The sequence below is a fragment of the Terrapene carolina genome, unplaced genomic scaffold, assembly GCF_002925995.2.
Source record: "Terrapene carolina triunguis isolate 2854851 unplaced genomic scaffold, T_m_triunguis-2.0 Scaffold790, whole genome shotgun sequence".
Taxonomy (NCBI): domain Eukaryota; kingdom Metazoa; phylum Chordata; order Testudines; family Emydidae; genus Terrapene; species Terrapene triunguis.
In genome coordinates this window covers 2,067,601-2,089,156 of record NW_020665141.1, presented here as the reverse complement: position 1 = coordinate 2,089,156, position 21,556 = coordinate 2,067,601, and the positions used below count along the sequence as shown (strand labels likewise).

The following is a 21,556-nucleotide window of genomic DNA, read 5'->3' as shown; positions in this document are numbered from 1 at the left end:
CGGGAGGGGGCTCCGGGCTGCCGGCTCCGTCCGTCCCTGTGTGTTTGGAGCGGAGGAAAGATGGCAGCGGCTGCACTTCCTCTTGCACTTTCACCCCTGGGGGGAGGAGAAGGAGGGGGGCGATACCACCCCCCCGACAAAAATCCAGCGGGGCCCCCCCGGCTGCTGCTCCCCGACCAAGCGCCGCCGCCGCCGGTCCCGGCCCCGGCCCCGCCTGCCTTGCTGCACCCGCACCAGGAGCGTCGGAAACTTTCCTCTCTTCTGGGGTTCTAACGCCCCCCACCCTTTTCATAGAGCCCCCCCCCCCCCCTCCCCAGGGCCCCCCCCCCCCCCGCCCCTCGGGCCCCCCCCCCCCCCCCCGCTTCCTGCCCCCTCCCTCCCTGCATCCGCCAATGCAAGAGCAGCCAGAGCCAGCAGGCCAGCCCCCACCCCGCCCGCGGGGGCTGGGGGCTGCAGTCTCCCCCCTCCCCAGCACAGATCCTCCAATGCCGAGCCAGGAGCAAGGCCCCCGCCCGAAGCATATGGGGGGGAGGGGGCTGCACTCACCCCCTCCCCCGAACAACCTGGCTGCAGCTCGACCCCCCCCCACCACCCCGCCCGCAGAGGAGAGGAGGAGGGGCGGGGGGGCCAGCAGTATCACCCCCCCGCAAGCGCAAACCGTCCAATGTAAACCCTCCCTCCTGGACTTGCTGCAGAGCGGCCCCCACCTATTCTCCCCATGCCTGAGGAAAGCTGCTTCTAAAGGGGCCAGGGGCTTCAGGAAGAGCAGCCCACCCCCCCGCACTCAGACCTTCACTGCACCGCCTTCTCCGTGTGGGCAAGAAAGCTGGACACAAGGATGGGGGGGGGGGGGGGGGGGCCAGGAGTTCGCTCCCAATCCGGGGCAAACCCCCCCCTGAGACGAACAATGGGGGGGGCGCGGCTCGGGGGGGGGGGGGAGCTGCACGAGTCAGCAGATTACACAACCCCGCGTCCCTCCATGTTGGGGAAACCCGGACTGCCCGGTTTAGCTTTGTGCTGACCATTGGGATCCTGGAGCTGAACAAGCCCCAAGATCCGTCCATGCAAGGCTCCCTCCACAGTGAGGCTGGGTTCCTCAGGCCCTGAGCGAAGCATGCCAAGCACTCTCACTACTTTGATTGAATAAGGGGCTTTCTCTGGACTGGCTTCCTTGTGCCCTCAGGGTCTCTCCATCATAAAATCCTATTTTAATGGCTTCACAATAATTCAGTTCTGGATGAAATTTTACTTGTTCGGTCTTGGTGTGGGAAGCCACAGCAGTTTGTTTTTGCACATGTTCCCCCTACTTCCACCACTAAGTTCATATTTTATTCTAAGAAAGTATTTAAAAAGTCACAGGCTTCAAGTGTACTCTTCTACACTTGTGAAATTAAATTAGATATGGTATTAAAAAAAATCCCAGATCAATTCATAAATATGGTTTCTTCACTTAAAATGTTATACTAGGGAAAATACAGAATTTTGTGCACAAAAGAACATCCCAAACTTTGAGGTTTTTTCCCCAAGAGCTCAGACCAGAGCACATGTATAAAATAGTGGTGGAGCTGAAAGAGCATTCTGGGTATTGATGTGCAAATGAGCACACCAAGCTTCCAACTTCCAAAACGGAGTTATTGTAATAACACTTAAGGCCATATAGTGCCCTCAATCTGTGTGCTGTATTTCTGTTGATGTCAGTGGGAGTTGCTTGTCTACATTGAAGTCAGAGTATTGCCAGTGTAGCTTTTTACCACTGGATCAAGGTTTGTGTATATTACATATACAAACATGCAGTTAGGTGATCTATTTGGATTGCAACTGTTACACATCCACTTTAAATACTCACAAGTTGCATAGATATTACATGCTAGTAGTATTGTTCTCCAGATCTGTTTGCCTGTCACAGAAACAAGAGTACTCAATATAGTGAGGAAAAAATATTTGTATTTAAGCATACATGTCAGGCAACAATTCACAGGCTTCACACACATAGTGCAAAGAGATCATCAGGAACCCTCTTCTCTTTTCTGGTGAGTTTTAGTCAGTTCTGTGTCTTTTCCTTTGTTGGTTTATTTTGCTTTTTGCTTTATTCAGCTCCATATTCCCTGACACAGTTCTTCTCACCCGGCTTCCTATTACGGTTCCCCCCTGCCTTTTCTTTGTCTCTCCTCCTTAAGGGGGAGGGGAGCTGAATTCCTGCTGCCGACACTCCACTTTCTTCAGAAGACCTTTCTCCAACCCCCATGGAACCTTCTGGTTCCAACATTCTATCTCTTTCGGCAAAGGGGCATCACCCAAAACATGCTTCCCGCTATTTGTACGGAAAGTTAAATATTCAACTCCAAAGTGGTGTTATTTGTGGAAAGTGAAGCCAGCCATTCTTTCCATTAAATAGTGCATTGGATTAGCATTCTTCATACTCATATTCTAATTAATGTATCGTGCCTGTTAAAGATCATCACCTGCAGACTACTGCAGTCCCAAGAGCAGCACAGCAATTTAACTGGCATCTTCACCTCTTTTACATGACAGAGGTTACTCTTGCAGTGTTAAGGCTGGGATCTAATCTATTTTATTTTCATCCTATCACTCTTAATACCTTGGCCTTCATATATTTATGGTCTCTCCAGCTGTTAAAGCACCACTCATAAATACCCTAATGTAAAATGTAAAGCAGTTTATTCTTAATGCTAATATGGATTTAAAATACATACATGTTCTATCTCTAACTGTGATCACTTAATTGCTACTCAAGTCAACTTTATCCCAAGCTTGTTCTGTCCCAAACATACACAATCACAAGCCATCAACCCTCCCCTCCCTAGCTTATAGTCCCCCCCATCTGATCAACTGCCATTTCCCAACTGTCTTGGAGCTTTCTGAATCCAATATTTGATTCCCTTTATTAAAGGTGTATCACCCACAAAGCTGCTTTCTTGCTGTTTAAACCAGAATAAGCCCAGAGACTGAAGATTCATAGGGAGAAGGGGGGGGGGGGAGAGGAATATTGCTATGTATAGATGATTGATACTTAAATCAGTTAACAAATGCCCCATATATTACTTGTTTTTGTTAGCTTTGCCCTTAATATTTATTAGAGAAATATGCTTTTACTAAAAAGGATTAGCCACTCACAGTAGAATAGATACTTGACCCATTTACATTGCTTTCTATATATGTTTAATATTTATAAGAGTTAATGTGAGACTACAGTGTCTGGAGATGACAGATTTATAGTATCAACATTGGAAGGTTAAATATATTTCAGGCTACCTCATTTAAGATGTGATATGTACTATTAGATTGCTGGGTATCAAATTAGCTGTTGAATAAGGCATGTTTGATAGAATTTAACTCAATTTATTAAAATTTATATTTAAGACAAGTTGTGCACGATTGGCCTGAGACTTGGAAGACTGAGTTCTTTATTCTTTAAGTGGTGGCTGCAATCTACCTCCCCACACCACATGGTGTAAGTACCTTATTAGAAGTATTATTACCCTGTAACTTGTTTACCCTCATCAGAACCAGCAAATTACTGGCTTGGTGATAATGTACTAACCGGAGTACAAATAACTAGTTTTATATTTAAAGGGTTCACACCCACCTTCAGTGCAGGGAGTTCACTTGCTTTTCCAGGTTGATCTCTCAGTCCATTTTCTTTCTCTGTCATGTTCTCTCTAAATATCTCTCTCTCAATTATGTTATTTATTTGTGTTCAATATCTTTTTGTCAGCAGAAAAAATTCTTCTCATCCACTTTATCCAACTTTTCTCTGTTGCTCTCTTCCTGCTCCTGTGTTGTCCCCACTCCTCACATCTTTTTTGATGATTTTTTCTCTTCAGGTGCCTGGTCCCCACTCAAGCACTATATCCTCTATTTGAATAGTAGCACAGAGGAGTTTTATTAGCTTTTTAATAATAAACATAGTCTTAGTACATGGATGTACTGTACACAGCACATGTCACAATGGCCCAGTTCCTGGTCACTTTACTCACACAGGTATACCCCTTAAAATCAATGGGACCCACTAATTTAAATAAGGTGAGTAGAATTGCGTCCTGCTGGGTAACTAAGGGCTTAATCCTCTCAAAGAGTTGAACATCCTCAACTCTCATGGCTTTTGAGGATGCTCTGCACCTTGTGGGGTTGGTTCAGTTATGATAACCTTTAAACTAGTTAGTCGGACATTGTTCCACATGGATTACAACATGTTAGCGAAGTAATCCCTCACAGACAATTGAGTAATGTATAATAATGCGTAGTCATATGACTTGTTTACTTTTTAATTCTGTTTCACAGAACTATACAGTAAATATTTAATATACTATATGGTGACATATTTTCAGTTTTAGGAACTAATAATAACTTTCCTGAGTTTTCAGTGAAATGTAACTCCTGTCAAATACCACTGTTGTAATGGGCAATGAATTCAGCATTCATTACTTATTAGTAGGGCCCTACCAAATTCAGGGCCATGAAAAACACATCACAGACTGTGAAGTCTGATCTCCCCCCGTGAAATCTGGTCTTTTGTGTGCTTTTACCCTCTACTATACAGATTGAATGGGGGAGACCAGCGTTTCTCAAATTGGGGGTCCTGACCCAAAAGGGAGATGCAAGGGGGTCGCAAGGTTATTTTAGGGGGTTTGCAGTATGGCCACCCTTACTTCTGCGCTGCTGTCAGAGCTGGGCAGCCAGAGAGCGGCGGCTGTTGGCCGGATGCCCAACTCTGAAGGCAGCGCCCCACCAGCAACACCACAGAAGTAAGTGTGGCCATACCATGCCATGCCATGCCATCCTTACTTCTGCGCTGCTGCTGGCGGTGGCTCTGCTCCAGCTCCCCAGCTCTGAAGACAGCACAGCCGTCAGCAGCAGCGCAGAAGTAAGGGTAGCAGTACTGCAACCCCACCTACAATAACTTTGCCTCCCTTCCACAACTCCTTTTTGGGTCAGGACCCCTACAATTACAACACTGTGAAATTTCGGATTTAAATAGGTGAAATCATGAAATTTACGATTTTTTAAAATCCTCTGACCATGAAATTGACCAAAATGGCCCATGAATTTGGTAGGGCCCTACTTATTAGGCTGATTGTCACTTTATTTGTATTACTGTGGCACCAGGACCCCACTGCTAGGACCTGTACAATCAGAACTAAGAGAATCCTTGGCCCCTAACAGCTTAGTTTTACAAGTTACCCTGAGTTCATTATTTTTTGACAGGGAGGCATCCCATGGGAATGCTGATCCAAAGAGCAAGGGTTCTCAAATTCTGTGGTATGTGGGGAGGGATAGGTCAGTGGTTTGAGCATTGGCCTACTAAACCCAGGGTTGTGAGTTCAATCCTTGAGGGGGCCATTTAGGGAACTGGGGTAAAAATCTGTCTGGGGATTGGTCCTGCTTTGAGCAGGGGGTTGGACTAGATGATCTCCTGAGGGCCCTTCCAACCCTGATATTCTATGGTTCTTCTATGGATCACATCTGAATGGTGGTTGGTGGTACACCAGCCCTCCTATTCACAAGCATGTGAACAGCTCTTCCCATTCAAGAGGGCATAACATTTCTGAGACAACTTTAGCAATTGCTTACATGGATTACCTGTTCTGTTCATTCCCTCTAAAGCACCTGGTATTGGCCACTGTTGGAAGATGTGATACTGGGCTAGATGGACCTTTGGTCTGACCCAGTATGGCCATTATTATGGAAAAGTAACTGGGAGTATATGTAGGTATTTTAGTTGTCTTTAATGTGGTAAAAGTTCTTTTGAAAAATGTTAATTGCTTGTCTACTTTTGCTCTTTCCCATATCTTCCATTTATCCCCTGCCCTTGCTTTCACTGCACATGTTTCTTAGCTGGCTAATTTTATTCTCCTTATTAATCTCTATACACTTCTCTGCAATTTGGTTCCTTCCTTCCCTGCTTCTTGGTTGGGTCTCTAGATGCTACTGTAATACAGAAAAATTCGTTCTAATCACTAGATATACATTATCTGGATTCCAGAGAATTTGGACTATATGGAATAAAACTAATGTTTTCCATTCTTATTTTTATCAGTCCTATTATGCTTCCTAAGGTAAAGGGAAGGAATAATTGTCTGATTAGGTCTTTCTTAAAGAAGTTTGAAAAACTTGATACTTTTGTTGAAAAGAGGGTATTTGGATGTACACGATTATTCCTAGAACTTTGTTTTACTGGAGTCCTGTATTCTTAATGGTGGGTGTCTTCTTATTGTCAATCTTAATTTTACTTATTTTGTATCCAGAAATTAATGTGAATGTGTGACAGGTAGATTGCTGGGGACATGCGTTTTAGTGATGTATAGTCATGTTGGTGCTTATAGACGTTTCTTATAGCAGTGTTTCTCAAACTGGGGTCCGCGGACCCCTGGGGGTCCCCGAGGGTACTCCAGGGGGTCCGCGGGCCCCACTGATCAACTCCTCCCCCTCTCTCCCAGCACCTTCTTCACGCTGGGGAGGCGCTGATGGGGAGGAGCCGGGACCCTGGGTCCGCGCCGCTCCCAGAAGTGGCCAGCACATCCCAGCACGGGGCTGAGGGGAGCAGGGGGGTCTCTGCGCACAGTCCCCAGCCTGAGTGCTGACTTTGCAGCTCCCATTGGCCAAGGTGCCTGCGGGCAGGGGCAGCGTGTGGAGACCCCCTGGCCCCCCACCTAGGAGCCGCTGCCAGAGGGATGTGGCAGTTGCTTTTAGGAGCCGCCCGAGGCAAGCACTGCACCCCTCACCTCCTTCCATACCCCAACCCAGAGCCCGCATCCAAACTCCTTTCCGCACCCCTCATCCCCTCCTGCACTCCACCCCTCTGCCCCAGCCCTGAGCCCCCTCTCGCACCCAAACTCCCAGCCCAGAGCTCGCACCCCACTCCCTCCTGCATCCAGACTCCCAGCCCAGAGCCCACACCCCACTCCCTCCCGCACTCAAACTCCCTCCCAGAGTCTGCACCCCCTCCTGCACCTCACCCCCCTGCCCGAGCCCTGAGCCCCCTCCCGCACCCAAACTCCCTCCCAGAGCCTGCACCCCCTCCTGCACCCAAACTCCCAGCCCAGAGCCCACACCCCCTCCTGCCCCCCAACCCCCTGCCCCAGCCTGGAGAAAGTGGATGAGGGTGGGGGGATGGAGTGAGCAGGGGGGTGGCCCTCAGGGAAGGGGGTGGGTCAGGGCGGGGCCTCAGAGAAGAGGGTGGGGCAAGGGCTATGCTGGGCGGGGTTGGGGTCCCCGAAAAATTTTAAATCAAAATGGAGGCCCTCGGGTTGCTAAAGTTTGAGAACTGCTGCGCTAGAGCATTGATTGCAAAACCTTTTTACTCTCAAATGCCCAAAAAGTTAGCCACTCATGGCCATGTTGGATCATCTTAAATACAAACCCTTTCTTTCTCCCTGTGTTCCATCCTCCTTTCTTTCCTCACTTTATCCCTCCTTGCTGTGTTTCCAAACAGTCTAGAGCGGAAAGGCTCTATTTCCAGTTACCTGTGGAAGGAACCAGTTTTTAAATCTGATCACTCCATTCAGTCCAAGAGTGACCAGATTTAAAAACAGGAAACCTGTAGCAGAGATGGGAATATAATAGGCTTGCCAACTTTCTACTCCCACAAAACCGAACACCCTCGCCCCTGCTCAATCCATCCCCACCCCCACCCCATCGCTCACTCTCCCCACCTTCACTCATTTGCTCATTTTCACTGGGATGGCTGGGGTGCAGGAGGAAGTGAGGGCTGTGGCTGGGGGTGTGGGCTCCAGGGTGGGACCAGAAATGAGGAGTTCAGAGTGTGGGAGGGGGCTTCAGGCTGAGGCAGTGGGTTGGGATGCAAGAGGGGGCGAGGGCTGTGGCTGCGGGCTTTGGGGTGGGGCCAGGGATGAGGGCTGGCAGGTGGAGCCAAGGGGTTCGGAGTATGGGAGGGGACTCCAGGAAGAGGCAGGGGGTTGAGGTGTGGGAGGAGGTACAGGCTCTGGGCTGCGGGTGTGGGTTCCGGGGTGGGGCCAGAAATGAGGGGTTCAGGTAGGGTGACCAGATAGCAAGTGTGAAAAATTGGGATGGGATGGGGGGTAATAGATGCCTATATAAGAAAGAGCCCTGAATATCGGGACTGTCCCTATAAAATTGGGACGTCTGGTCACCCTAGGTTCAGGGTGCGGGAGGGGGCTCTGGGCTGGGGCAGGGGGTTGGGGTGTGGAGGGGGTGAGGGCTCCAGTTGGGGGTACGAGCTCTGATGGGCAGGGGATGAGGGATTTGGGATGCAGGAGGGGGCTCTGGGCTGGGGCTTGGGGCATGGGGGTGTGTGAGGGCTCTGGCTGTGGGTGCAGACTGGGGTGGGGCTGGAGATGAGGGGTTTGGAGTGTAGGAGGGTGCTCCGGGCTGGGACTGAGGTGTTCGGAGGGTAGGAGGGGAATCAGGGCTGGGGCCTGCTGGGGGAGTGAAGGCTCCGGCTGGGGGTTCAGGCTCTAGGGTGGGGCTGGGGATGAGGACTTTGGGATGCAGGAGGGTGCTCCGGGCTGGGATCGAGGGGTTCGGAGGGCGGGAGGGGGCTCTGGGCTGGGGCTGAGAGGTTGGGATGCAAGCAGGGTTTGAGAGCTCCGGCTGGGGGTGCAGACTCTGGGGTGGGGCTGGGGCTGAGGGGTTCAGAGGGTGGGAGGGGGATCAGGGTTGGGTGGGGGCCCGGGAGGGGAGCAGGCTGCGGGCGGCACTTACCTCAAGCAGCTCCCGGAAGCAGCAGCATGTCCCCACTTCGGCTCCTGTGCGGCCAGGTGGCTCTGCGTGTTGCCCCCTCTGCAGGCACTGCCCATGCAGCCCCCACTGGCTGCAGTTCCTGGCCAATAGGAGCTGTGAGTGCAGCGCTTGGGGCGGGAGGTAGCGTGCGGAGCCCACTGGCTGCCCCTACGCATAGGATCCGGAGAGGGGACATGCTGGCTGCATCCTGGGAACTACGCGGCGCGGAGGCTATCAGAGAGCCTGCCAGCTCCTTTACACGGTGCCGCCAACCGGACAGTCAACGGCCTGGTCACCGGGATCCCTTTTTGACTGGGTGTTCCAGTCAAAAACAAATCCAGTGTCTAACTACTGAACACACCAAGAATTGGGCATCCCTGGGCAGCCAAGCTGCCTCTAGATAGATCTTCTCCATTTCATAAAATGTGTTAGATCGTAATTTAAGTAGGCAACAGTGCTTAATGTCTGACATTTACAGATTAACTAGTCAAGACATGAAGATTATCTGCTCTTCTGAGTAGGAAAATGTATCAATAATTAACTGAGTGTAATTGGCATGAAGGATTAGATTCAATAAGAGATGTGACAGTGTGTGTAACTACAGTGGCACACCTTCATTTCTTATGGTGCTGAGCAGGCTGACAACTTTTGGCCTTGTGCCTCAGGACTTACTTAAGTTGTTAGGTTCACTACAGAACCCTGTAACACTGCACTGTGAGCTTCCAGAGTGGTCCTTGTGTTAAAGGGAGTATTTTTCAGCCCTGTGAATAAACTACTTTTTCATTAAGCGTTTGCCTTTACGGTTATAGAAAACAGTCATATACCTGAAGAAATTAGTTAACAAAAAATGCTCCTTTAAAAATAACTTTGCATTGACTATAAATAAGGCAGAGACTACAGACATCGACATGATTATTACTTTTATAATCATACAATCGTCATTGCATTTTACACCAGTCACCCCAAATCCTAAGATCCTTACTTAATTTACTCAAAAATTTCAGTTGGCTTCTGTAAAAGTTTTACCTGAGTAATGACCTTGGGCTCTGGCCTATTAAGAATAAGATTGTTTAGAATAGGAGATTTGGTAAAACTTGTGTGCATATAATACATATCACCTATCTGTGCTATCTTAATCATTGCTGTGGTATCTGAATATCTTACATCTGAGGATCTAAAGTCCCTTACAGGCATTCATGAATTAAGTCTCAATACTGCTGTAGGGCAAGTAAGCATTATTCTTGTTGTACAGCAAGTGAAACTGAGGCACAGACAGGGGAAGTGACTTGCCCAAAAATCACACAGAGAGTGAATGGTAGAGTTGAGAAGAGAAAACAGATTCCAGCTAAATTCCAGCTCTGATTTTTTTTCTTTCATGACCCGAATGGGCTGTGGTTGTGTGCCTGATCATGTGGTTATATGTCTCACAGTTCCTTATTCTAGCAGTCATGACTGAAACCACACCGTGTAATACCTGTCAGCTGTTTGATAGAGGGACATCTGTTATTTCAGATACAAATTTGCTCCCCACCTACACCATCTTGTGATATCTTGCTTTCATTATCTTATATTATTGATAAAGTTTGATTAGATAAGTTGAAATTTTACACAACGAGAGAGACAAGGTTGGCGAGGTAATATATTTTATTGGACCAACTTCTGTGTGTGGAAGAGACATTGTTAAGCATAAGGGGTTCAATCTGTCCCACCTTGTATTTAGTTTTGAACTCTGGTTACCTCTCTATAGCTGAAGAACAACTCTGTGGAGCTCAAAAGCTTTCCCTTACACCAACTGAAGCTGGTCCAGTAAAAGTTATCCCTCATCTTGTCTCTTTCGTATCCTGGGACCAACAGCGCTACAAAAACACTGCAAACAACAGTTTTGGACAGTTTATTTACACTGTCTGATTTCTACTCATCTTAAAGATACTTGTTTATGTTTTGTCTCCCATTTTGGGTCTTCATCCCTAATTGTGTCCCATGTTTAGGCACTGGGTGAGTTGAGGTTGATCATGTTACATAATTACCTCAGTAGTGGGGATATCATCCTGAACCCATTTACATTAATCAAAACTAACTGGCTTAGGGAACAGAATTTTCTCAGTTAAAAATTTTTTTGTTTTTCTGTTTAAAAAAAAAGAGGAAGAGAGGCAGGTAAAGCAGCAACTCACATCCTCAGTGCAGGGAGATAATATGGAGCTCAGTCAGACTTTCAGGTGGATTTTTCAGTGTCTTTCTGACGCTTTCTTTCCTCATTTTCTCCCAGGTTCTATTGGTTTCTTCTCTCCCTTTTTCTTTCCTCACACCCATAATATTGTGCTCCTGATACTATATCCAGCTTTCTGTTAACATTCCACCCTGCCTGTTCCCAGTCTCTCACCTTTTCAAAAGCCCCCTTCTGTTGTCTCTGTGCTCTAATAGTATCCTCTGAATTTTTGACTGCTCTGTTCCAGTTGGCCAGTTCTAGCAATCATGCTCAAGGGCCTAATACCAACTGTGCCTCCAGTTGTCCATTCCCAACTATTTACTTCTCAAACAATCACTTTCTGAGATGTCCCATCATCTAACTGCCATTCTTACACCTGTCCATTTCCACATGTCACACAGTCTTCCAGTAACTTCTTTGGATTTAATTATTCAAATATATTTCCTGTTAGGGGGGCTTCACACTAAAGAGAAAAAATATTACTCCATGTATAACCCATTATCAGTCAGGCTTTGAATAAGCCTTGCTGCACTGTAAAAGATTAAGTTGTAGGTTGGTAGTGCTTGCCTGAAACACCATGCTCTGTTACTGTTAGGAGATGTTGATCTTGTTGGGAAAGGCTTAGGAGGGTTCTGCCAGCTCAGAGGTAGGTAGCTCCTTATTTCCCCTGGACATAAGAGAGATGAGAGACTTTCTGAGGATCTGGGCTAAGCAGTTTTGAGGTAGGAACCCTAGGAGCAACTAAGCCTGAGGAACAAGCTTAAACAGAGATCTATTAGTATCTTTGTTAATTAAACCAAAACCTAGGAAGGGGTGAGTTTTTAGCCAGATACAATATGTGCACTTCAGTTTAGAACCAACTGGACAAGCACCTACGCATGTATGTTTTACACCAATAATGGAACTAGGAATTCTTTGTTCCTGAGGGTTGGTTGTTATGTTAGTCTCAGTAATTATGTTTTCAGGATGGTTATTGACTTTTTTTTTTTAAAAACAGGACAGGAAGTATCATGTGATCAGAGTTGTGGGGAGACACCCCAAGGTTTGGATTGTGTTTTTGTGTAGCACTAAGTCCTCGTGGTATATCAGAGACCCACAGGCCTCTCCACAAGAACCACAGAACATATTTATTAGGCAAGAGGTGGGTGGGAATCCTCTTCTAGGTAGTACTTTAGATTTATTTTAAGAGCTAGTATAACCCCTCTCTGTAAAGCCCTCAGTTCCTTGGACTACTTTAGAAACTAATTTTTCAATACACAATAAATTAAACAAGTATCTATAGTTAGGAGCTTCCCCTTCAAGGGCTAGTAACTTTTCCTTCCACCAAGCAGCCACTATTTACCCAACCTGATCTGTTTTATATACATATTAGCTACAGCTGCCCTGCCCTCTTACCTTGAACTCTGAAGGGGATTTCTCAGGATCCAAGCTCCCTTTCTCCATGGAGAATTTGCTTTGCTTTATTTGGCAAACTGGGGAGGGTTATACAGCCAAGAAGGCCTTTTTTTAGGGCCCAGAGAGCCTGCACTGCTCCACCTTTTTGTTTACTGGTAAGATTTACAGATCCACCAGGTCACTCATATGGAGGGAGATGTCTTCCTTTTGTAGTTTTAAAACCATTATCTTTTTATGAAGAAAGATTTTGCTGTGTGCTTCAGTGAGACATTTAAAATCTCTCTCATCCATCCTTGAAATCTCCCTCATACAAATTGTCACAGTTTTACTGCCTTGGAATTGCAGCTGGAGGAAGAACTAAGAGTGGGGTCCCGGTCTACGACTAGGGTCCCTAGGTACTCCGGTAATACAAACAACAGCCATCATAGAAATAGGAGTATGTTTTCCCACCGACTCATAATTTTCTGGCACTTGACTCCCGATAGAATGTTGTGTAACCCACTGGGCCTGTAATCTGCAGAGGACATGAGTTGTTACAGTCCCATCAGCTAGAGTTTTAGCTCAAGCTGTAGTGGCCTATGCTTTTAGTTACACTGGGAAGTCCCTGGTGCATCAGCTGCTTTGCAATGGGCAACCACGATTCCCCAGCCTCTTTCCAGCCATGCCTAGTTGGTAGGGAAGAGGAAACCCTTGAACATGTTTTATTTTCTCTTAATATCTCTGAAGCAACTAGAGCTGCTCTTTGCCTGGCTTGTTTCCATTCCCCCCTCCCCGTGCAGGTTGCCAAGCAAAGGCACCTAGTAGGAGGTTGGGGACTGAGCCAAGGCGGGAACAGGTGGGGCATCTCCGGTGTGGCCCACTCTGACTACGCTGCAGACAGCGCAGCGTGCCAGGCTACCCACATCCTATGCCTGGAGGGTTAGGTGAGGCCTCGGGACTGGGGAGGCTGCGCGGCGCAGAGGGCGGTGCTGGCTCCTAGGGGGCGCTATGGCGCTCAGGCCGCAGATCCACTAGCTCTGTGACATCGAGGCTCGTCCTCCTCGGGTTGGAGAGGCGGAGTTTTCTGAGGGGGCGGGGTTAGGGCGCAGTTTCGTGTGCGGGCGGGGCTCTCTTCTGGAGGTGGTGGCTTTGGGGAGAGGCGGAGTTACGTGCCAGAGTGGGTGGGTCTTTGGGCGTGGCCTTGGCTCGTGAGTGGGCGGGGCTATCTTGAGGAGGTGGCCGGCTCTTCGGCCTGTAGTGGGAAGCCGGTAGAATCTCGCGAGTGCTGCCAGACTCCCGCGAAGCTTTGCGGCTGCGCAGTGCTGGGTCTGAGGAGCGGGGTCGGTGTAGCTGGTCGCCGAGCGGGCGGGGATCGTCGCCAACATGAGCGGGACATTGGCCAAGATCGCGGAGATAGAGGCTGAGGTACCGCCCCCCCCCCCCGGGAGGGCCGGGCGGGAGAGCCGAGCTGCCGGCTCGGAGAGGGGCGGCTGGAGGCTGCTGGCCAGGCCAGCTGTGGGTCCCCCGGCCTGCGGGGCGCTGCGCCCGGCCCCTGCCCCTTCCCGGCCCCAGGCGGCTGTGTGGCGGCCGTGGCGCTCCCTGCGCGGCCAGGCTCCGCGCCGGGGTGACGGCCCCGCAGGCTGCTGATGGGGGATCAGGACTCGTGGGTTCTCCGGCCTACTGGGGCGCCTGGGGGCTCCCCGGGCAGAAGGTGCCGCGCGGCCGGGCCACCCGAGCCCTTGCGTGGCTGGGTCAGTAGCGTTGCGCTGTGACTTTCTGCAGATGGCCCGGACGCAGAAGAACAAGGCAACGGCGCACCACCTGGGGCTGCTGAAGGCTCGCCTGGCCAAGCTGCGACGGGAGCTCATCACCCCGAAAGGAGGCGGCGGCGGTGGCCCCGGAGAAGGTGGGTAGCCCCTCGGGAGCACTGCACTAGCGCACCTCGCCAGAGATGTCACTTCCCGTTTCCAGGGGCAGTGTGTGGCGGTAGCTGAAGGAAAGGGGTGTCTGTTGACCTTTGGATGCCCTAACTTTCTCCTAGGGCAGGGGTAGGCATCCTATGGCACGCAAGCTGATTTTCAGTGGCACTCTCACTGCCCGGGTCCTGGCCACTGGTCCGGGGGGCTCTGCATTTTAATTTAATTTTAAATAAAGCTTCTTAAACATTTTAGAAATCTTATTCACTTTACATACAACAATAGTTTAGTTTTCTATTACAGACTTATAGAAAGAGACCTTCTAAAAACGTTAAAATGTATTACTAGCACGTGAAACCTTAACTCAGAGTGAATAAATGAAGACTCGGCACAGTACTTCTGAAAGGTTGCCGACCCCTGTCCCAGGGTACGTCTACACAGCAACTGGGGGGGCTCTCCCCATTGCTAGTGGAGAGACTCACTGGATCCACTCTAGCTAGCTACTAAAATTGTAGTGTGGTGCTGCTGCAAAGTGTGTGTGGGGAGAGGATAGTCTCAGAATACAGGTTTCAGAGTAGCAGCCGTGTTAGTCTGTATCCGCAAAAAGAACAGGAGTACTTGTTGCAATTTAGAGACTAACAAATTTATTTGAGCATAAGCTTTCGTGGGCTACAGCCCACTTCATCCGATTCATAGAATGGAACACACAGAAAGAAGATATTTATACATACAGAATAGTGGTGACAGCTACAGTGAGGAACCACGCTTTTTTTTTTCTTTGTTAGATACAGAGCCTCAGAAAGAAATTACTTTAATCTCTAGGTATTTGGTATGTAGATTTATTTAGGATTTAGTGAAATGGGTGCATTAGCAGAAACCTGAGAGTGGCTATTAATGGAGCACCTTGCAGTAGCCTTAATTTTTAAATATGAAAGTGTAGTCCGTGTTAGGTACATCTCTCATAATCAATACTCCATATTCACCTGAGTAGCCTGTAGGCTGTGCCTCCATAGTAAAGCTACATGGACTACACTTCCTCTCGTTGGAAAGTATATGTCATACTAATGGGCCTCCTCTCCAAAATCAGAGGACCTTTGAACTTTCTTGTTAATTTTTTTTGTATCGTAGGTTTTGATGTTGCAAAGACTGGTGATGCCCGAATTGGGTTTGTGGGTTTCCCCTCAGTGGGGAAATCTACTCTGCTGAGTAACCTTGCTGGTGTGTATTCTGAAGTGGCAGCATATGAGTTCACCACACTGACTACTGTGCCTGGAGTCATTAGATACAAAGGAGCAAAGATACAGGTGAGAACATTTTGCTCACAAGGAGGGATATATAGCTTGGCCCTGGCTGTAGCTGAGCCATCTAGTCTGCTGTTAATAAGTTAGAGGTAAAGTAGTATGTGGGAATGTTTTGAGAAGACATGTCTAAAAACCTTTTATTGAGTTTTAACTTTAAACCGTTGTCAATACTTCTCACTGTGCTTTGGAGGGAAAGTCCTACAGCAGGGGAGTTCTTCATTTCATATAACACAAATCACCATGTTTCATTCCACCACTACAGAAAGGGAATAAAAGTTTTGGGTGTTGTCGTGGATAATCAGCTGAATACGAGCTCCCAGTGCGATGCTGTGGCCAAAAGGGCTAATGTGATCCTTGGATGAACAAATGGGAAATCTCAAGTAGGAGTATAGAGGTTCTTTTACCTCTTTGTTTGGCCCTGGTGCGACTGCTGCTACAACATTGCATCCATTTCTGGTGTCCACAATTCAACAAAGATGTTGATAAATTGTAGAGGGCTCAGAGAAGAGCTACGAGAATGAATAAAGGATTAAAAAACATTCTGTGTAGTGATAGACTCAAGGAGCTCAATCTATGTAGTTTAGCAAAGAGAAGGTTAAGGGGTGACAGTGTATAAGTATCTACTTGGGGAACAAATTTTTGATAATGGGCTCTTTATTCTATCAGAGAAAGACGTAACACGATCCAATGGCTGGAAGTTGAAGCTAGACAAATTCAGACTGGAAATAAGGTGTAAATTTTTAACAGTGAGAGTAATTAACCATTGGAACAGTTTACCAAGGGTTGTGGTGGAGTCTCCATCACTGACAATTTTTAAATCAAGACTGGATGTTTTTTTCTAAAAGCTATGCTCTAGGGATTATTATGGGGCCTGTGTTACACAGGAGGTCAGACTAGGTGATCTCAATAGTTTCTTTTGGCCTTGGAATCTATGAAAGCTATGTGTAGTAGTCAAAGGGGAAATAATTGTCTATCATCATTTATTCAGATCGCCAATAGATTCAGTAAATATTAGAAGTGGGAGGAGGTCTTTGTTCCTTTGTGGGAAGAGAGGCATTCTGTACATAATGAATTTCCTTCCTCTCTTCTAAACACACAGCTTCTTGATCTCCCAGGAATTATTGAGGGAGCTAAAGATGGGAAAGGCAGAGGCCGGCAGGTCATTGCAGGTGAGTGTTGCAGGGCTGAAGGAAGCAGTCAATTGCCAATTTAGCCATTATCTTTCGTGCTGGTGGAAAGGCCAGGTTTCAGAGTGGTTGTTGTATGGGTCTGAGATAGCTTTCTGGACCCTGGAAATCCTGATATGTGCTGTCAGTATTTCTAATGCCGTGGAAGCATTGGTTTCTTTTATGATGGAGTTATTTAATTTGTAGACAGTGGAGGTGTAGCTATTTTCCACTTGCATGACTAGATTGCCTGAAGCTTGGGCTATTCCTAGTGCTGAGATGTTCTTTGTGTCATTATGGCTTCTGCCGTGAAGTACACTAATGTTTCAGAGGCAGACACAATTTCACATTAAACAAAGCTGTTTTTAATTTCTCTCACACACTTGTTTCCTATGTGTATTATTGTGGTATCAAAACATAGACATCAGGATTATTTCAGCCACTCAGGCTCTGACCTAAATAATCTAACATCTGCATTAGGTGACATTATTTGACCAACATTTAAACTGGTAGCGAAAAACCAAATAGATTATAGGCCGAGAAAATATAGTGATGCTTTAAAAATGTGACATGACTTATTCCTTATTGGTTCCCATGGGTTTTACTGACTTCATCAGATGACACATGCCTCATCTTAATTTCAGCCATGAAATAACTTATTGCTCACCTAACATGTAAGTTTAGTGACACTGAAGATGAAGTCCTCTGTTAAACTAGAAGTACAGCTCGGATAGTGGGAGCAAATGCTCACCACATTGCTTCCCCAACTGACTTCAATTATTACTTCTAGAGGTAAAAAGATAATTTAATTCTCCAGGGCCATTCAATCATTGGCCTCTGTCTGCTATCCAGGGTATTAACTAGGTAGGTTTAAGTTCGGACTAGATGATCTAGTGGTCCCTTTTGACCTTAACCTTATAGTTCAGAGATTTTGACATTTTATGTGATGTAAACATCAGGAAATAGACTGAGACTAGAAATTTAGCTCTTGTAGACCTCTGAACAAAATTCAGATGGTAACTAAATTGCAGTTGCTACCAACATAGGTAGGGTTCAGCCCACTGATGGTATCTCATCTTGTCACCAACTTTGATGGATTTTTTTTGTTTTTCTAGCAGTATTGTGCTTTTGAAAGCGTGTGTGAATTTACCATTTGAGGAACTTTATTTTCTGATCCTCAGTTGCTCGAACCTGTAACCTAATTCTGATTGTTCTGGATGTACTGAAACCACTGGGACACAAAAAGATAATTGAGAATGAACTGGAGGGCTTTGGAATACGGCTGAACAGCAAGCCCCCCAACATTGGTTATAAGAAGAAAGATAAAGGTGGCATCAACCTCACAGCTACTGTAAGTATGGAAATTGCAACAGGCCGTTATGATGAGGAATTCAGAAAGCTGCTTGATTCTAGGAAGATGCTTTTGCCATGAACGGAGAATCTGGAAGCACTGGTTCTGTGATTAGGAAAGGGTCTTCCTTCTGCATCTGGGGTGCTGGTTCTTGCAGCAGTGACCTGGAGGCAGTACTTGTCATAACTAAGTGGATGGAAGTGCTGCTTCTGAAAACTTCTTACTACAGCCATTAGTGGGACAAGTGGGATCAATAAGATAATGCCATGAATTGAGGTTCCTCTGCACTGTCCCCAAGCCATCTATGCCAAAAGCATCCCCTCCAGTGATGTGCAATCTATTAATTATTTCTGGTCAGAAAGCAGTTTGTGCTAGGTGCTAGCATCAGTAATTGTAATAGCTGATTGAATGTAAACTCCTCCATTCCCTATCTAACATTGTGTCTATGTATACAGTGCCCCCAGAGTGAGCTAGATGCTGAAACAGTGAAGAGCATCTTAGCAGAGTACAAAATTCACAATGCTGATGTCACACTGCGCAGCGATGCTACTGCTGATGACCTAATCGACGTTGTTGAAGGAAACAGGTACTGTGTCAGGGCATGGAAATCCTGCTGTGTGATTAGCATGCCTACATTTAAATGCTATCCTACAAAGTCTATTTCCAATATAAGCCAAGATATTGATGCAGTTTCACTAGTCCTTGTTTCATACCCACTCTCAGATGGTTTTTCTTATGAGAGTAGAAGGAAGTAATTTTGGGTGTTGCTGACATCCTCATATCACCCTGTTTTTCTCTTTGTAGAGTTTATATCCCATGTATTTATGTGCTGAATAAAATTGACCAGATATCCATTGAAGAACTGGATATCATTTACAAGGTGCCACACTGTGTACCAATTTCTGCTCACCACCGCTGGAATTTTGATGATCTGTTGGAGAGAATCTGGGACTACCTGAGGCTGGTGCGAATGTGAGTTCTAATGGCTGCTGATTTTCTGCATAGTTAAGTAGAGGATTAGCTGGGAGTCCTCATTCATCCATTCTAGATATAATGGTTTCTTGCAAGCAGGTACAAAACGTTGTCATCAAAAATCTGTTTTATTCGATATGTAAATCAGAGGCCATGCAATTTTGTCTGTTATCCCAATCGTACAGCAGACAGAGAACTGTTTCCTCAGCGTTGGGATCTGTGTTGCCTTACTTCAGACATGGGCAAACTACGGCGGCCTGCAGGACCGTCCTGCCTGGCCCCTGAGCTCCTGGCCGGGGAGCCTAGTCCCCGTCCCCTCCCCCGCTGTCCCCTGTCCCCCACAGCCATGCCGCCGGGCAGGCCACACTCTGGCCCGCCGCTCCCACTGGGCAGCGTGGGGAGCGCAGTTGGCTCTGGCCAGGTGTTGTGGCTGCGAGCTCCTGCTGCTGGTAAGGGGGTGGGGAGCAGGGGGGTCGGGTAAGGGAGTGGGGGGCCCTGAGGGGCAGTGGGTTCTGGGGGGACGGTCGGGATGGGGAATGGAGGGTTGGGATTGGGAGTCCCGGGGGGCCTGTCAGGGAGTGGGGATATGGATAGGGGTCGGGAGGGCAGTCAGGGGACAGGGAGCAGGGTTGGTTGGATGGGGGTGTGGATAGGGGTTGGGGCAGTCAGGGGACAGGGGGGTTGGATAGGGGAGGGGGGGTCCCGGGAAGGGGCAGTCGGGCCAAGGAGCAAGGGGGGGTTGGATGGGTTCGGGGTTCTGAGGGGGGCAGTCAGGAGGTGGGAAGTGAGAGGGGATGGATGGGGGCAGGGGCCAGGCTGTTTGGGGAGGCACAGCCTTCCCTACCCAGCCCTCCATCCAGTTGCACAATCCCGATGTGGCCCTCAGGCCAAAAAGTTTGCCCACCCCTGCCTTACTTCCTAGTAGGAGGATAAAAGAGTTGCTGTGAAAGGATAACTTAAAACAAAACAAAACAGGACTCTCACTACAGTCTCAAGAATAATTGTTGAAGATGTGTTTTAGGGTGGTGTGGAAACAAGATCCTGTTGTGGAGACCCTGCTGTGTTAAAAGAAAGATGGGAGGGAGGTAGTGCTTGTATTGGCTGATTGCTCATTCTGTACTGCAGCTACACCAAACCTAAAGGACAGTTACCAGACTACACTTCTCCTGTGGTGCTTCCTGACTCCAGGACCACAGTGGAGGATTTTTGTATGAAGATTCACAAAAATCTCATTAAAGAATTTAAGTAGTAAGTATTGTCTGCAAAAGACGGTTACCATATGCCAGAAACGCAGTAACCCTCTTTTCTTTCTCCCCCACCCTGCCATGCAGGCACTCAGGGAACCCACCCAGCTGGAACCTGGTGCCAAATTCCCCTCTAGCTGGGACGTGCTTGATTATTTTTCCCCTCCCATCCAGGCCCCACCCTGTATCTTCCCTGCCTCCCCCCCAGCTTCCTACATGCCACAAAACAGCTGTTCGCAGTGGGCGGGAGGGAGAGGGAAGAGTTGGTCAGTGGGGCTGCTGGCAGGTGAGAGGCACGGGGGAGGCGGAAGGAGCTTGGCTGCCAGTGGGTGCTGCTGAGCAGCACTTGCTAATTTTTCTCTGTGGGTGCCTATGGGGTGACCCTTCCCCTGACCTGGACCTGCTGTGGAGGGGGGGAAGGTGCCTATCCCGCAGCCCCACCTCCAGAGCTGCTGTGGCAGGGAGAGGCACCTCTCCCCCACAGCCAAGATGCTGCTGCGGGGGGAGAGAGAGAGAGGTGGGGGAGTTCTCTCCCCTTGCTGTAGCCCTGGAGCACTCTTCTGCACCCCAAGCCCCCAGCTGGTTCCCTCACTTCCCCAATCCTCTGCCCCAGTCCTGAGACCCCACCCCATGAATTTTGTTTGTACCAATATGAAGGTGATGCATGTCACATCACCTCCATATTGGTGCACTTAACAATTCATTCTGCACACGTGTGGGAAAAATTAGAGGGAACACTAAATCTAACCATAGAATCATAGTGTTGGAAGCAATGTTTCTTTGCTATTCTGTCTCTGGCTTGCTTGTGAAATACTCTTCTGGGACTATATATGTTTAAAAGCATGAAAATAACTGTAATCCACAGCATGATAGGTACTTTACCTATCTGTACAAGGAGCTGTTTTGCTTTGCATGCTTAATAGTAGCTGTGGCTGATTCTATTCTTCAGTTGGAGTTGAGACAAAGATCATTTGAGCAGGTACTTGTATATGGGCAAAAGGTATCTTTTTATAAAGCTACCTTCTGTATATACAGAATAGCACCTGCCTGTCACAGTAAGCAGGGTATTATGTGGCACTTGCATGCCTTGTAAGTTATTAATTTTTCTCTCTTCCCTTCAGTGCACTGGTCTGGGGTTCATCTGTTAAACACAATCCGCAGAAAGTTGGCAAAGATCACACACTTGAGGATGAGGATGTCATTCAGATTGTGAAGAAATAAAATTGTTCCTGCTAACTTGCCATGGTGGCTGACTTAGTCAATGTCACTTTCTTCCCTTAAGCTCAGCTTTGAATGCTGAAGACC

General features: G+C 47.7%; 1 protein-coding gene across 2 annotated transcripts; it reads left to right on the top strand.

Moving 5' to 3' along the window:
* The first annotated feature begins 3,130 nt into the window (after positions 1 to 3,130).
* Positions 3,131 to 21,499, top strand: DRG1 (developmentally regulated GTP binding protein 1). 2 transcript variants are annotated; one of them, XM_024198009.2, is made up of 9 exons: positions 3,131 to 3,472; positions 14,084 to 14,207; positions 15,346 to 15,521; positions 16,618 to 16,687; positions 17,866 to 18,035; positions 18,491 to 18,621; positions 18,840 to 19,007; positions 20,133 to 20,255; positions 21,373 to 21,499. In XM_024198009.2, the coding sequence occupies exons 2-9, from the start codon at positions 14,084 to 14,086 to the stop codon at positions 21,470 to 21,472; spliced, it is 1,062 nt and encodes a 353-aa protein (XP_024053777.1). In that variant the 5' UTR covers positions 3,131 to 3,472; the 3' UTR covers positions 21,473 to 21,499. The 2 variants fall into 2 exon arrangements, with proteins under 2 accessions (XP_024053777.1, XP_024053775.1); XM_024198007.2 differs by lacking the exon at positions 3,131 to 3,472 and adding an exon at positions 13,514 to 13,726.
* Positions 21,500 to 21,556: the final 57 nt, after the last annotated feature.